The 17,597-nt window shown below is 37.7% G+C and overlaps 1 protein-coding gene across 1 annotated transcript in view; it reads left to right on the top strand.

Moving 5' to 3' along the window:
- Positions 1-17,597, top strand: part of ROBO2 (roundabout guidance receptor 2) — a gene marked incomplete at its 5' end in the record, with an annotated part of 461,552 nt that overhangs the window by 347,965 nt on the left and 95,990 nt on the right. The window contains 2 exons of the mRNA XM_084279241.1: positions 9,825-9,949; positions 14,509-14,680. Coding sequence (XP_084135367.1) covers positions 9,825-9,949; positions 14,509-14,680 — 297 coding nt within the window. The remainder of the gene's footprint in view (positions 1-9,824; positions 9,950-14,508; positions 14,681-17,597) is intronic.

The following is a 17,597-nucleotide window of genomic DNA, read 5'->3' as shown; positions in this document are numbered from 1 at the left end:
TACAATGACAGATATCTTAGAAATATGGGGCAGAATGGCTCTGCAAGTGGAGACTGAGCACATTAACTACCAAGTATTTAAGTGCAGGTCCGCACAACTTGGCTTCATTTCCTGCTGCTCTGAGTCTTCTTGGATATGCCAGATAGTGGTCAGAACAGAAATACAGAAAGATCTATCTGGTAGAGGATTCTTCTTCAACAATAAGTGTGAAAGATGGCAGTGTGTGTATTTGAAGCTTTGGTACGACATACTGTGGTGTCCTGGCTCATTCCACTCTGGTACCAAGTATGCATCAGTACTCATAATGTTTCCCTTAGAGAAAAACCCATTATAGCAAATGCAGGAAGTGATCAAGGGCCTTCTTTTCTCTTTTTTTCCTTTTTTTTTAAAAAAAAAAGGCTTTAAGAAGTTTAATATGTAGATCTTTTTAAACTTTCCTGAAATATGCTCGAATCAGTGAGTGTCTCCATAAGTCTTTGAAGATTAGTATATGAAAAAAGTCTTTTGATATGTTGCTCCCTTCAAAGTTTTCCCTTCCTTTTTCTAAAAGGAGAAATTTCCTTTCCTTCAAGAGGAGCTTGGTAATCAATACATTAATCCATTCGCTTTTCTCTTTACCTTCTTTGCCCAGTTGCTGTTAGCCGTGTTACAGTTTGGGTATGATACCAGTAACAGTCAATAGCAAAATTACCGTATGCCCCATTCATTGAATGCTAGCATTTTCAGTCAGCATAGTCTTATTTCTTCCTCACTTGTTTTGCTCTTTTCCCTTTACACTGGCTCGAATTAAGCAGAATATGTCCTCTCAGCCTTTTATAATCTTAACAGTAAACAAACCAGTAACTTGTCATTTTTCTTACTATAGATGTAGCCTATTATCCTATCTAGGCTCTTTATTCTTCTCAAAATCTCCTTTAGCTCTTCTCTTCAGTGTGCAAATTTATGTTTTTTGAAGGAAATAACCAGAGTACACTCATTATTTTGACGAAATCTTACTGTATCAGCAAGGACTATGTCTTTCTTTTATAAACACATTACCAGCAAAACATCCTGCTATCTCTCATGACAAAAGGAATCATGGCAGATTGCATGTCTTATTGTTGGCATAATTTTTTTTGTTGGCTAGACTCACAGATTTTATAGCAGTAGAAGCCATCCCCTATTGCAAGGATGTTAAGGTTTTAGGAAAGCACATTTTTTTCTATCTGATGTGAGCAGAAAGTATATCCTGAATCTCAGTCACTTGAGGAAAACCATCATATAGAGTTGGGAAAGTCCTGAGTAGTGTATAGTGTATAGTGATATGCATCAAAACTAAATGAAGGACATTCTAGAAGGGATTTCCCAGGAGCATCTGTAAGGTACAGGCTACAGTCTATTGCTGAGATGAAATTCAGACCAGATATTTAAACTTAATGTTTAACACACAAAAAAAAAAACAAAAACAAAAAAAAAAAAAAAACAAACCAAAAAAACCCCAAAACCCACAAAAAAAAATCAAAAAAAGAAAGGAGGGGGATATCAGGAAAGGTCCTGCTGCTGAGTACTGGAAATGGTGGGTGGGTGTGTTACAACGTAGATGCCTTTCTTTTCTCCTATGTAGGAGACAAAGTTAGATTTTATTAATTTTTTTTTTTTAATAATTACTCTCATAGTTTTGTTTTATTGACATTGGTACTGAGTAAGAAGGAAGGACAAATCCTTGGTAGTGTTTGTGGATTTTTTTCAACTTCTATTGTAAAACATATGAAGGCATATTTGGCAGTTATGTTATTTGAAATTGGCAGAGAAACTTTGAATATAGACTGAAACTGGTTTTGCATTATTCTTTATCTCACATCACTTTTCTTAGACCATGCAGATTTATCTCACTTCTTTCTTTTAGGTCATCCAGGGATAAAAGAGAGATTTAATGTGTCAGAATATATAGGACAGGGTTTTTTTATTTATTGATTCTCTAGACTTTCACCTCTTGCAAAGGAAGAAAAAAATTCATATGCTTCCACACTTCTACATTATCTGCTTCCATATTTCAGAAAAGCTGAAAACAAAAATATTGTTATATGTGAAATTCAGAACCTGAATCAAAATTTGAGATGAGAGCAATTAGTCCAAGTATAAAGGAAGGTTTAGCATTCTCAAGTGGCTGAAGTGTGATCTTTTCACACTGTTGTGTTTTTACATGGCTCATCTTAAAACAGCAAATGAAGCACAACAAAGCAAAAGGAAATTCTCACTGTTCATGAGACATCTGTTACGCGAAGAACACTTACAGCCGAACTAGTCGTGGTGACACACTTGCCAAGAACTTGCTTTGCCCTACTCTCTACCTCTGCCCCATTGCTCTCCCCCAATGCTTCCTTTCATTCAGCCTGCTAAAATTTGATATGTTGGTGCAGGACATATGAGAATTTATTTTGAAGTAGTGTCATTGTTAAAGATGGTGCCTGAGTTATGGATTATAAATACTCCCATAGGTTTTGGGAAGCTGTTTTTCGAAGAATCTAAAGCAAGTACCTGCTTTGCCACCTCTAAAAATAATATTGCAGGTCTAGTGAGGGGCTTCATGAGTCACCCATTACCCCACTATGTTCCCATTCCTTGTTTTTATTGACAGAACTATCCACCTGATGGAGAAATCATGGAAGAAAAAACAAAACAAAACAAAAACAAACAAACAACAACAACAACAACAACAAAACACCACTAAATGAGCAAGGAAGAAAACATGGTTAAAAACATGTCCACAAAATGAGATCTGTGCATTTCTTTCAGAGTCCAATTGCACTCATGCAGACTAAGGAGTAGTTTCAGATTTGAATGCTAACATGATACTCATGGCAGAGAAAGAAAGGAAACTCATTTCCCAGGCAACTCAATTGTAACTAGCATGCAAAAAAGTTACTACTTTGCTGGTGTGTGAACACACCTAATCACTGGAGAACGCTGTAAGACTGAGAAGTCTTTTCACTTAAAAGAAAATGACCATCCTAAACTTCCATTAGCTTATCCCTGATAAGAAATACCTGGATTAGTAATAGGCTTCTGTAATGGCTCCTGTGTCAGAGGCTACACTCTTGATTTATCATTAGTCATAACTAATAGTGCACTAATAACTTGGTGTTCTAAGAACCACACATCACTTTTGGTACCCATTAAGAAGACCTGAAATTGTGGGCTTTCTCGGCCCAGATTTCTGGTGTTTAAGACTGTAAACATTGTCTGTCTAATCTATCAGCAATAGCAGCCTTGCAAAACATCTCTCAAAACTTCTAGGCTTTCAACACCATGCAAAGAGAAAATGTTGCTACAGCAAGGCAAATAAGTATTTTTCTTTTACATTTGTATCACAAGAGTATCCAAAAGTCCAATACCTAACAGATCTTTTAGACAAATTTAACCAATGACCCACAAAGGTGAAGAATCATTATTTTCTTTCAAGAATACCTCTCCTGCCTTCCACCACAGAGGATGTCAAAGATTACCTCCCTTTTCAAAATATATAATACTTCAGCCAGCGTTCTGGGGGGCTTCTGCTATCCTTTGTGTAAACATCTTACAGGGAAATCATGATGTGTATTTGGCAAGACTGGAACTGAGTTTCATCCCTTAACTTATCAAGACTTACCAAAGATGAGCTGATATATCCACGTTAAAATTGTCCCTGCAGTAAGGCTTTGAGGCGAGCATTGAGATATCCAGTTTCTAGTCTTTGAGGGCTTTGCAAAGGAAGATTGTGATGTTGATAAAGTTTCAGAAGTCAGAAGACAACTTGGGGAAAGCCCATTATCATATCACCCTAACTGAATCTCTGACTTTCAGGCTGAGCTACTGAGTATTTTACCTGGTGTAACTTTGATTATTCAAAGGATTATTATGAATTTAATTTACTGCTGCAAATATACAGTGCTGAGAAAGACTGTAGATGGGAATATTAGGTTGGTCTGCTGTCTCTTCCCTGCTGGAAGCAGAGCTGAGTCTTAAAGTGTGTTGGTTCTTTACCAGCCAGTGTGTTCCTGCTTCTTCCTTGAAGCTTTTTCCCCATCAGTGAGCATTAATCTGAGTATTACTTAAAACATTTACAAGTCAGCATCTTTTCCCTTGCTCCCTTTGAACCAGTCACAGAAATATGTTTATGGATAATAAACAATTCCAGTTTAAAATGAAGCACTCATCTTTATCACTTTGGCTTGCCTAAGTAATCTTCATGATGAATTTCATTTGCAGTTCACTATCAACTGAAATTAGTTGCAATTAAAGGTTGTCAAATGTATAATTTAAGCCCTTTAATATTTCTGCTGCCACTCTTTTCCTGTAATATATTATTTCTTCAATAAGTATGATCCTAAGACCACATATGCCAATAGAATTTCTACCAACATCAACAGGCTTTGAAGAAAGCCACATATGCCATAGTATGTGAGGATATTTTATCTAAGTACATGTAATTAAAAGATTACTGAAGTTTTCATTATCTGAAAATTGTTTAGATTATGTAAAATGAGTTTAGTCTCATAGTGGCAGCCTTAGGTAATTGAGGATGTTTGAGAAAAAAACAAAACAAAAACAAACAACAAAAATCCCAGTGATATTAGTTGCTGTGGTTACAATTCCATTTCTGCTTGCAGTAGCAAAAGTGGACTAAACCTTGCTACAGTATCTACTTTTAATTAAAATCACAGCAATATAATGTATGCACCTCAGGGCACACAGGCTGAGGGATGTGCTGTGAGCGAGTCATGATAATAATATTCCCTTAGGATCATTGAATTCAGCATGAACCACAAATCATGAGATCACCTTAAAAAACTGTGTCACTGGAAGAAGATGTTGCTAGTACTTGATATGGGATCAGTGTACATTTTGATATAAATTCACATTTTTCTGTGGTAATTTTCCCCTCTTCTTCTGAGGGATGAGTGAGCAGAGTCACCTAGGAGTGCTTCCTTATTAGGCGACCAGAGTTCACTTAGGAGGGATGAACTCAGTGTCTCAGTCAAGCTTCTCTACATCAGCACCTTTATCAGCTCCTAGTGACTCAACTAACCTTTAGTGTTCAGTAATGCCACTGGGAAAGAAATTAATGTAACCCATCCCATCCTATTAGAGATTCTGCTAAATATGAAGATTGGAGAAGATTGGGGAATTCCTTTTGAAATAATTTATATTATTTGTTTCTTTTGGTTTTCTACAGCTCTTGAACACTTGAGCAAAGGCTACCTTCATACACATTTATTAACAGAATAAAAGATCCTTTGAGTTGAGCATAAAATGGCATCTAGAACCAGTGCAACAGAATGCACTCTTCCCATTTTGAATCACATAACTAATGCTCACTACCGCTCATGCTTTTCTATCTCCATTTTAATTCTTGCAGTAGAGTACTGTTCTGTGCTGTAAAAACAGTTCTGAACATGATGTGATTAACCTTAGGGTCCCCCCATCGCCTCTTCTCAAAGCCCCCTTGTACATGGCCTATGCTTTCTATTCATGTTCAACCATCTGATTTCCATATCATCCTCCTCAGACTCACAAGCGGCTATTAGCATAACATAGCGTTAGCATGACATTGATTGAAGCCAGCACTTGCTGAATGCAGTATCAAAGCATAATTTGCCAGGAATCAAATCTAATTTACTGTGTACTATTTAAATTTCTCAAAAGAAATGAAGAAAAAAAAAGGCAAGAAGTTTGAATAATAGTATACTAGGTCTGGAGTCTTAATTGTTCTTTTTTCATATTTTTGTCTAGTCCCCTGGAATCCAAGCAACGTATCTGCTTTTGGAGCCATTTTCTTTGACTTTCAAATGTCAATTAAGCAAGAGCCTTTCCACTCTGTTTATTCCAATTCAGTTAATGTTACATTTGAAACAGTAAAGGATAATAGTTTGATAGGCACAACACTCAGTTTGCTGCTTCGTAACAGTTTTTTCAACAGATTCTTCTAATGACCTTAATGTTTAGCTTGAATTAAGCGTTAAAGTACCACATAACTTTAACAGCTGAAGCATGTCAAGCCTGCTGTTATTTCTCTAACTGTACGTTTTCAGAATGTTTTATAAAATTCACCTACTTTGAGAGAAGCAATGACATCTTGATCTAGGTTTTGTCCGACACCCCACTGGAGCTGGGCTTTGAGGAAGTCATGTTCTCAGTTAACATTTCTGCAAAATAGAAGTAATAATGTTTATCTGCCTTTATAAACAGCATCTATATATGAAGACGATAAGCTCTGATTTTAGTAAAATTGAAAAGCCCAAGTGCCTATTCTGTCAAAGGAGCCTTACTGTCCCTCATCAGGATTGTGTTACGTTCTCTGGGAGTAAATAGCTGCTTTGGTAGTTATACTTGACCAAGAATTACTCCTGCAATTATTAACTCTTACTTCCAGTTGTCAATTTTTATTATTCAACTGGAAATTGATAAGTATAACTGATACGATGAAAACATTGTTTAAATGCTGTAAACAAGGTCATTTTTATCAGAGGCTGTCTATAAACAGACCTATAGCTATGTATGGCAACTGGAAGAAAATGAGGGTTTCCTTCATTATAGAGCTCTGTCTTTGAATAAATTAAAAAAAACCCCTTATATATGGTTTTATTTTTCCAAACTTATATTTTTCACATTCTTTAAAATTATTGTATTTAATAGTTTGGCTGAAGGAATTGGTTTTGTGCTCCAGTTAACATAGTGAACTATGAAAGTCAGGTCCTTGTGAGATCAAGAGATGATATTTTAAAAAAAGATCTGATTCTTTTATTTATCTTTATAATGATTTTCTACTAATCATGACTGCAAAGAAAAGCTAGAAAAGATACCCTTGCATAACCGTGCATCATTATGTACTGGAGTCTTTACAATGTCTAAACTAGTAGCTGTGAGGCCCTAGGTTCTGCTAGAGTGGCAAATGCGAGAGAGGATTTGGTGTGTGCCAGGGAGAGAACAGAACAACAGGATTGATCACATCATTTGTTTTTTCTGGACTGAGCTGCAGCCTCGATTCTTGCTTTTTTCCTTATCTCCTTTTGTAAAATAAAGGATTGGGGGGGGTTCTCCTAGGAAAGTGGGAGATATTCAAAGTTAGGTGTAAGTAAAAAAATAGAAAGTAGGTGGAAACTAGACTCTCATTTTTCCTTGACTACCAAATTATCTTACTTTGGTCCTTGGAAAGTCTGCTACAGCAATAAGTTCAGTGATACTAATCTGCTCAGAGCTTTGAATTATTGACTTACAGTACAGCCTTGTGTGTGTGAGAATGTTTCAGATGAGCCCTTAAACTTATCTACCTTGCATTTATTCGGTTAGGTGATTTGAAAGATAGTCTCATGGAAATGCCATGCCCTTCTTCTTTCTGTTGAGCTGTCTCAGAGCACTGTCTGCATAACATACCCCCAGTGCACCAAGCATGCCTACGAAGTGATCTTATGCATCGATCATGCTTAGGTATGATCTATGGGATGGTCTCCTGACACCAGGTTTTAGCATCACGATAGAAAGACTATGGTCTTGAGGCCACCCGTAATGCAGCATAGACATAGGACTCATGCATAGTTCCTGTCAAATGCAGATATAACACCTGAAGAGGTTAGAGGTTTTCTGCTCTCTCTTCTGCCTGAGCTTGTTATTGATTCTATGTTAATATCCTGGGCAATGGACTTCTATGGCTGAGCAGCAAATACTGAACTAATTCAGTGACCTTTATTAAGTGGACGGTCAAAACCATAGAGATACCTTACTGTAAGGTATGCCTGTAGGAATGGAGGTTTTGAATTCACAACTTAAAGGTCTTTCTCTCTTTCCCTTCCCATACAACTGAATGGACAAACACATGGGCTGTTTACCACGTTACAGCTTTCTGGCACCTGTAAGGGTTGCATACAGATACACTAGGGTTAAGCGAGGTGAGAGGAAAATGAGTAACTTGCTGCAGTACAGCACTTCAGGAATGGTACAGGGTGAGTTTGGATCCTATTGTTTAGCAACATCTATGCTCTTACAGAAATCTCAAAACATATGGGCATAAATGGGCAGCACCAGGGCACCTAGCCCTTCATCCCTGCCCTTTCAGAAGAGCAATATATGCTGAGGTTCGGGGAAGAGCCAAACACTTTTCTCTCCAGAGTGGCCAAAACCTGTATTTAGGAGTGTGAAGCAGAAGGAAGAGCCCTGGTGTTGCCTTCTGAACTGTTGGTGATTCATGTTTATTAAGTGCTTTCCAGTTCTTGTTTTAAGAAGGCATTAAAACAGTGTGCTATTCAACTGGTGCTCTTTAGACTCCTGCTGATCTGTAAAGCCTTTGGAGGTACCTCACAAGATAACTGTAAAGTGTATTTAAAAAAAAATCAGATCTGCATACATTTCTATGCAGTTAGCAGATTTGCATCTGTGCTGTCAGCAGGTGTAATCGGAAGCTGGGTCTTGATTGCTCTTCGTGCCTAATTAAATAGTTTGTAATTATAATGGTGAAAATATGGTTTTCTAAAACACTTAAATTCTGTTTACCTAAAAGCTTAGTGTTCCTAAACCATTCCTCTCCCCAACCACCAAACCAATAGTGGAATAGAAGAAAATTAATGTGGGGTTTCTTATTATTATTTTGTCCCCAGAGTTAGCTAGTCTTTTGATGAGACTATTTGGAGACACTGTTTAGATTTTTAAAATATGTCAAATGGTAGAAATCCAATTCCAGTGAATTCTGGTGTTGAACTAAGACTGGAAGGTTTGATGTCATGCATAGAAAAGTCATTTGCTTTATCACATCATGCTCAATATAGTCTCCGCTATTGAGTTTTTTCTCGCAAATCCTCCAACACTGCTGCTTCTCCACTTTCCTTCAGCACATTAACACCTTTTCTCTCCCTTCTTATTCTCACTAAACATCGACTCTCTATTCTCTATTAATACCCCAGACAAGTAAAACTATAGCTCTTTCAGAAGTTGTTCACTTCTGATTGTGCTTCCTGGTCTGCTATGTCTGGATGTTAATGCCATCTACTAGCCAATTCTGGTTCTTCTTTCTTGTTTTAGCTCCACTTTCTCCTTTTTTTCTTTTCCTTGTGTCTTTCTGATCTCCTGGAATACCTATTCTGTCTTACTCACTGTTCATGCTGCCCTCTAACTCTTCAACTCTTGCTTATTTCTTTGCACAAGCTGAAATCTGGAACTTCCAAGTTTGTGTTGTTTTAGCAACTGCTCTTTTTAGAGCAAGTTCTCCTTCCCACTATATTCTTGACTACACTATGCCTAAAAAAAGTGAGGAAGCTCTTGATCTTCTGTTCTTCTGCTGTCATCCAGGCTTTCCTCTCCATTCTCAATCATTTTTAAAAGACACGGGGGGTAGACAGAAGAAGCCAGTATGTATATCCTAATTCATACCTTGAAATACATCATAGCTCCAGCATAATAAGAAGCTCTGTGAAGCATAGGGTGTATGAATGTGCTGATATCTGCCGAGACAAAATTTAAAATACAGCCAGACGTGGCATCATAAATGCCTGACTGCTGCTCCTTAGCATTTATTGTCATCAGAATTTACACTAGCATGTATAGTTGTAATGTTTTGGGTTGTTTTGTTTTGTTTGTTTTTTCTTTGTTTGGTTGTTTTTTAACAACTGGGCATATCACATACTGATATCGCTGCTCTTTTTGTTGCTGTTGTTTTTGTTTGTATATTAGTTCTGTCTATACTAATTACTGTTTCTGCTGTTATGTCCTCTGGCATAAAACAAATCTCCATAACGTTGTCTTTTTCCTTCAATATTCCTCATCTCCCCTTTGCAAAATATCCTCAATTTACACCATTTTTTTTTCTTACATTGTAGCTCCCCCACAGTTTGTGGTGAGACCACGAGACCAAATTGTAGCCCAAGGTCGAACAGTGACTTTTCCTTGTGAAACTAAAGGAAATCCCCAGCCAGCTGTTTTCTGGCAAAAAGAAGGAAGCCAGGTAAGATATAAGCGCCCTCTAAGTCTCTCAAGCCTTTAAAAATGGTTGCAGTATTAGATGTTTATAAATATTATTTTATATAACCTTTCACAGATTCTTCTAATTGTTCACAGGAGTTTGTCTTTTAAACTGTTACTATTCTCTATAGACATTTTTCTTGCTGGTTTTTGAAATACTAGTATTGTGAAAAACCCAAAGGCCATTTAAGTTGGTGAAACTTGTGCTAGGTGCTGTATAAACATAGAAAGCAAGAGTATATATCTTAAAGACCTTCCACGCTCAAGCCCCCAACAAACAGGTGGGTGAGACAAACATAGTAGGTAAAAACAGTATGACTCAATTTTTAACTAATCAGAGTCAGTAATTACAGTTCACAACCTGTCTAGACACGATCGAGCAGATATATATCTAGCAAGCTGATTTGCATTGGCATATTCTCATAGTGCATACAGATATAGGTCTTGAGCATGCAGATGCTTTCCTTGGTAAAATTGTCTCAGGAAATTTCCAAATCTGGTTTTGGAAATATTCCCCTTATCCTTATGTCATTTTTTGAAAGCAAGATTTCTGATGTAGCAGTCAGTGTTACCATCAGCCAGTACTAACTTCTGTAGCTTCATATTTGAATGTCATGCCATAACATTATTTTACTGCCGTTGCTGTACAGGCACTGTGTTACAGCAGAGGTCAGGCCTTCTCACTTTCAATGTGTGGTTTGTGTTGGCATGCTAATTTTGAACACAGTAAACTATGTGCCATATTCTCTTTTGCACTTGAGGGAAGATTAAAAGGGGCAAATGGATGCCCAAGGACAGTGCCTGCTGCAGCTCCCTGATGAAGACTAACTATGTATCTATACTGCATACCCCTCTCCACTGGCTAAATTAGGTTTTTCAGAGCCCTCTTCTACCTTTTCCCATACAGCAACATGTAAGTCACTGTATCCTGTACAGTACAGCCATGCCTTTTCTCTAATCTGGGGGCATTGTGTGTAGCAGCTCAGTTTAACTGAAGCATGGATCTCCTGCCCTACCCAACCTGCTTCTGCTTCACCTTCTCATGAGGTCAGATAACTGGTCCAGGATGACAGGACCAAGGCTGACAGCGTTTTGTGCTCTGTTGCATTTGTGCCTTGCAAAGATGTAACACTATTACTTCATGAGTATACGTATGTATGAGTGTAAGCTTAGTCTTTAGTGTGTTTCTTTTGGGATATAATCTGGAGAACTTTAGATCTTGCCTCTGTGAATCACATCCTGGAAAAGCACAGTATTGTGAGTCTCACTAAGGTGGAAATTGTTCCAAGGGGAAAGTAGAATAGCATATTGAAATTAAAGTGGGAAGTACTGATGTGCTAGCAAACATTTCAAACCCCTTCCTTGTAGAGCATTTTAATAACATGGTAATGTTTATGTAAAGTGAGCTTATAGTGTCACACTTGAATCTAATAAAGTGGACATCCATCATGCTGTAATAAAGAGAAGAGCTTCTAATTAAAGTAGGACATCATTTGCAGGATTAAAGTCATTTAGCGTAATTGAAAAGTGTTAATACTCTATTTTATCCTCTTCCATTGGTATCACTTCAAGGGTAAAAACATTTTAAGGTGAAAATGCATCTTGTGTCTTTAATTGAATGTTATTACCTACTGATTGTACCATGTTGAAGCTGTTTAATTACAAACCTGGAAAATTAATTACCATATTGAGAACCAGATCCCTGAGGGTTAGAACGGTCTTTTTTGGCAAATAAATGCAACATAAAAATTGATACCAACATGGTTTATAATCAAACCTTGAAACATAGCTCAATGTGATTCACTACACCCTCACCTTAATCTTAATTGAGCATCAGTGAAGTATCACAGGTTAGTGTTGCCATCTGAATATACAACTTGCCAGATTTTGCAATGAGATGCTATAGAATAGGTGAGTTTCTACATACTGTCTGTCATCATACAAATTTGAAGTATGGTATTTTGGCCAGACTAGGTGGTGTTCACTGAACATACCTGACTTTTCACCTTTGCCTGGCCATAACCTGTTGATTTGCTTTAGTACACTTGCTTCTACTTTTACTCAAAAGAACTGCAGCACCGCTGTCTGTGTTCAGAGTAATGTTTTGTAGTCATGTTAGCCCACTCTAGTAATTGCAGAGCATTTTTCATTGTGAATCCATTTTTGATCCTGTGTTTCTGAGCACAAACAGCTGGAAGGGAGGGGAGCTGTTCCCTCCTGAGTCATTTTTTGTGCCAACTTGTGCATAAACAGCTGGTCCTTTTACTCAGTAGCCTTTTCCCCAGAGCCTAACAGCTGCCCAGCAATGACATACACCAGGGCAGGGCGTGTGTAACTTTCAGAGTCTCTAGATTAAATTCTTCCTTGACATAGATTCAGTGGCATCAGGGACAATTCTGGTCTGGTCCCCATGTTTGCAGCCCAGCATGCCACTGTTGTTCCCAGATGAGCAATCCAACAGCTACTGAAACCCCATGAAATTGTAAAAACATTTAAACCAGGGTGGTACTGTAATTTAGAGCAAGCTATAATTCATAGATATCTGGACTTTGACTGGAGGAGTCATGAGACTGATGAGCTCTTCCTAAAGTGTGGAATGTTCACTGGGCCATGGTGCTTCTCAAGAACAGATAAGCCCATGCTGAGGATCAAAAGAAGGGTAGCCTCACCTTTCTAAGGCAGCAATGAAGAGGATTCTGGATCTTTTTCCTCTCAAGAATTAAAAGCTCGATCTGTGCACTTTCTTTTATGTTGTGTTTCATTTTACACGTTGCATAAAGAGTGATAAACAGTCAAGCTCAACCTGAAAATTCCCTACTTTCTCACAAAATTGAGTGGGTTTTTCGTAATATCCTCATTTGGTAAGTGTTTGTGCCAGGCAGAGGTTATTCTGAAAGTTTTGAAGCAATTCAGAAAACAGGGCAATTTGTTGAGACCCACTTAGCCCTGTAGCCTAAAATTGTTTCAGAATTTTCACACTTTTTTCTTATTGGATCTGACATGTTTACTGGGTGCATATTGATTTTTGAGAAAAAATTTGCTGTGAAAAGTTTCTTGAACATTGACATTGAAAGGGGGTAAGAGGAAAAACTCACCCTAGGGTGACAAGTAGCCTAGCAGATTAATACTATTATAAGGATACTCTGAGTGTCGGAGCTTATTTAAAGCACATCTCTCTCCCTTTGTTGCCAAAACCAGAGAGATAAAGGTGTGAGTTTCACTTCAAAGCTTTAAAAATCCAAGTTTGTTGCCTGTCAGCTACAAATAATTTTTTGTAAACCTTAAGGTCGTCTGCAGAAGAAACAGATCTACAGATAATTCATTTAATACCCTACTCTGTACTTTTAGAGTATAGCCCATATAGACAGGCTTAAAAGTTAGTAAGGAGTCATCATTAGAACGCACAGCAGAGCTATAGAGAGCTGCAGTGATGACTGAAGGCTTATCACAGCATGATAACAGCGTGTTGGGATGTACCTGATACAAACAATTGTATTTTTCTGAGAAGCTTGTTGGGCTGACATAAAAGCCAGACTGGAACTGCTGTTTAATTATTGTTTAATCTGTTCCCCTTTCTGTCTCATTGGACAATGCTGGTGACCTTTCTGTCCACATTGCCTCCCTTTTCCTGTTCTTTTTTGGTTCACATCAAGAGCTGTTTCACACACTATAACTTTTTCCTTGAAAACACATCCCTCACCACTAAAAGCTTTTCCGTCCTTTTCCGTGTTATTGATTCGTTCTGTCCTTCATCATATGCAATGGTTTCTACATCCATTCCAGTTATTCTTATTGACATCTCTCTTTTCTCCAATCCAGCCCAAAGGCAAAAGCTAATCTCCCTGTTTTGTGCTAACTGATGTCTTATCCTACATGAAATTATTTTTTTCTCTCTGATGATTCCACATCTGATTTATACCCTTTCTCTTCACCCTCAAGGCTCCATGCTGCTTTTCTCCTTTGGTGTAGCTCTGGGTTTATTTCCTTTCACTTCTCCTTTAAGATCTCATGCCCTGCCAGCTTCTCCTGCTTTATGACCTGTGTGTTTCCTCCCAGCATTCCTTCTGTGCCACACTCTTAATTTCCCCTTTGCCCAGAACGTATTCACAGCCAAACAATAGCGCTATCCTCCCTCAAGTCTCCAGGATTCAATTCTTTCTGCTAGTTTTCTAATGTTTATTCTAGTATTGTGTCCTCCTGGTTTGACAGCCAAGTAAGTATATTATTACAATTAAATTCAGAATGAAGATGAATGTGTCACAAACACAAAAGACTCGAGTGTGATTGCTGGAAAATTTCTCCTCGCCTAGACCCACAGCCAGAGCATACCACCGTGTGCTGTCAAAGGGCTGTTTCTAATTTAAACTGCATGTTGCCCAGGGCAGGGAAAGCTAGCTCAATGTGTTCATAAAGTCATAACCACACTTACTTTTTCTTCTAGTTTATATATAATACTTTTATGGGAAAATCGTTGTCTCTCTAGCTGAGGGAAAAGCAGTGCTTTTGTGTTTTGAATTAATGTGAGGTGAATTGTCTTTGCAGAATCTACTCTTCCCAAACCAGCCTCTCCAACCCAACAGCAGGTATTCAGTGTCACCAACTGGAGACCTCACTATTGCAAACATTCAGCGGTCCGATGCAGGCTACTACATTTGTCAAGCACTGACGGTTGCTGGAAGCATTTTAGCAAAGGCTCAGCTGGAGGTTACTGATGGTGAGCTAAAGAAACTCCTATTGTTTTTTTCCTGTCAAAAGTGTTTTTAAAATAGTGTAAATAAAGGCATATGAGATCACATACTTCATACAACTGAACAGACATGTTTCTACAGAAAATACAATGAAAAAGGGGTCTCTGTGCAATCTTCTATTCAAAGGCATCAAAGTCTGGTTTGCCTTTTTCTTGCTTTCTGGAGATTCCTTAATAATACAAGCAAAGTACAAACCAGTTTAGAATAGGGTTGCTGAGAAAGCAAGCTTCTCAGTTCACTAGACCGGAGATAGGACTGCATAAAAATTGTGGAGAATGAATAGGTTTGTGATTAAGGCAATGAACTGGGTTGCAGAACAATCAGGGTCAACTCCCACGTCAGTCTGAGCCTTCAATATTGTCTTAGGTAGCTAGCTTGGGGATATGGCCTGACTTCAATTAAAATTTACTGGAGTACTCTTGGTTTAGAACAGGTACAACATGTAACACTTTAGTCCGTGTGGCAATGAGGCACCAGGGTATTTCCTTACCTCAAAGCTGTGTTCTATGAATTTCTCATCATGGTTAGAAGTAAAGAGAGACATGTAAATATGTAGGTAGGGTGCTCAGGAAAGGGAGAGAAATGCAGTACATGATCTGTCTTGATGACTTCCATTTCAAAATTTTGGATTTGAAAGTTATCCTGCCTTGAAGTTTCCCTTACTCAATCTACAAGCACGAATTCTTTACATATGTCAGGAATCCTGTTGATATCCCTCTCCACCCCATTGTGGATAGAAGGCAGTTTGCATTCTTTAATGTTAGTGAAGAAAACAACAGAATTCCTCTTAATACCAGGAGACCCTGCATTCCCCAGCATCATTATTCCTTATCTTAAATGACTCATTAAATATCTCCTGACAGACTTTGATGATTTTTTGCCATTAAAACTGTTGTTATATGCAGAGGTCTACTTTTACTGTTCCCTTAGAGACCTGCCTGCACCATGAAAGTTTGAAAAGATGTCTAATTCTGAATAATCTGGCTTTTCACAAGAGCATATTCATCACAAGTGACAGGTAGAGAGATTCAGGCTCATGTTACAGAGCTTTGAGCATTAATTTGAGGCCTTTTCTTTGTTTTCCAAAAGCTGTCTATATTTTTATGACAAGGGGAGATAATTTCTGCCTTATCCTTGCATCTTTACAAGCACATTGCTTTTCTGTACAGTAGTTTCTAGAGACTAAAGGCTAACCTTCGCTCTGCAGTCTCTTTACATCCTTTCTCTTGTGGTCTATGACAAAATGATGCATTTTCATTCAATTCAAATTTAAATGTAGATTAAAAGGTCATTTAAAATTAATGGAAAGGCAGTATTTTTTAATATCTGTCCATATCGCTGCCTGACTTAGTGCCATGATTGTGATTGGAATAAATAGAACACACAAACACTGGCTAAGAGGACATTGAGCTGTTAATGGGTGCACCTGCTGATGCTGTACAGATTTACTGCAACTGGGGCCGAGAGGATCAAATCAGGTTCAAGGATATCAGTGATGAGAAATTCTTCCTTTTGACAGACAAGGCCTGTGGTCCATCTTCATCTATTTGTTGTGTGGGGGAAAAAAATAATAAATCCTAATGACCTGTTTGGAATTCCTGTAAGTTAATTTAACAAGTCAACAGAATGCTCAGAAAGGTGTCCCCGCTAAAATACAAACTCCACTACAATTAGTTCTGATTAAAGCTGGTGTGCATTCCACATCTCTAGAGAAAGCATTAGGTGGTGGCTCTGCTGCTCAAGGAATGCAAGGCCTGCATTCTTCAAACACTTCCCAGAACCCACTGTCAGCAGGATCATTATGAAATAATACGAGGTTGCTTTATGGAAATACCATTTCATCCATGAGTCAAAGGGCAGGTGAGGTCAGGAGAAAAGTGCCAGAACAATATTGTGGAACTGAGATTATATAAATAAATGTACCATTAGATCACAGATATTTCTTTAATTGCTTTCAGTTAGGAAGTTAACCATAAATGTCTAAATAATCTGTTTTGGTTGATGCTGAGCAGAACTTATGGACGCTAATGATTTTTATCAGTAGGGAAATCTAATTTAATGGTTTAAAAAATATAATAAAAGATAAACACTGTGCATGCTAGCTATATAGTTAAGCATTAGTGTTCTAGTATTTGGCTGGTGATTTCAGTTTTACTTCATAGCCCAGAATTTTTCTGTTTGGTTAATGATTTAATAATAGTGGCGAGCCATCTTTTTCATTTTGAACACATTTTTGTTTGATCCAGAGTAATTTAGATCCAATTGAAGTTCCAATACAGAATGAAAACATATGTCATGTGCAGAAAAACAAGTGCTTAATTATACCACATATAGCAGTGTTTCAGTTGTTACATTTTTGCACTTACAAGTCTTTACTGGAAATATTTTTAACTCAAGTGTTCACATGAGAAGAGATTACTTGCTGTGATGAAATATGCTGAGTTGAGTGATAATTTTGCTGATTATGGACTGTGCTAAGAGCCTTCAGTGTATTTGAAATTCAAATCTTGTATTTTCTTGAAAAGCTATCATATAATCCGCTGTCTAATGCACATCTGGAAAAGCAAAATCATTTTAAAAATTGAGACAATCTTAGCAATCCTTTTAAACTCAAGCAGTGAATATGCAGCTCACAGTCTTAAAATGACAGATCATGCAAATAAACCAAATGATGCCATCTAACCAAGTCTGTGCTCAAGATTAAAGAAATTGTTTATAACTAGTGATTTATTCCATAAATCCATTGACCATGCACAGAGTATTGTGGAGATGGACTTGTTTTCTTCTAATCTTGTAATTATTTATATTTGTTAATAGAAAATTTTGACCACTGAACGCTCAGCTGTTCGGTCAGTTTACTAATGCTAGATTACCCAGTAGTTG

This window comes from Gallinula chloropus, assembly GCF_964237585.1.
Source record: "Gallinula chloropus genome assembly, chromosome: 1".
Lineage (NCBI taxonomy): Eukaryota > Metazoa > Chordata > Aves > Gruiformes > Rallidae > Gallinula > Gallinula chloropus.
This window is presented reverse-complemented; position numbering and strand designations above follow the sequence as displayed.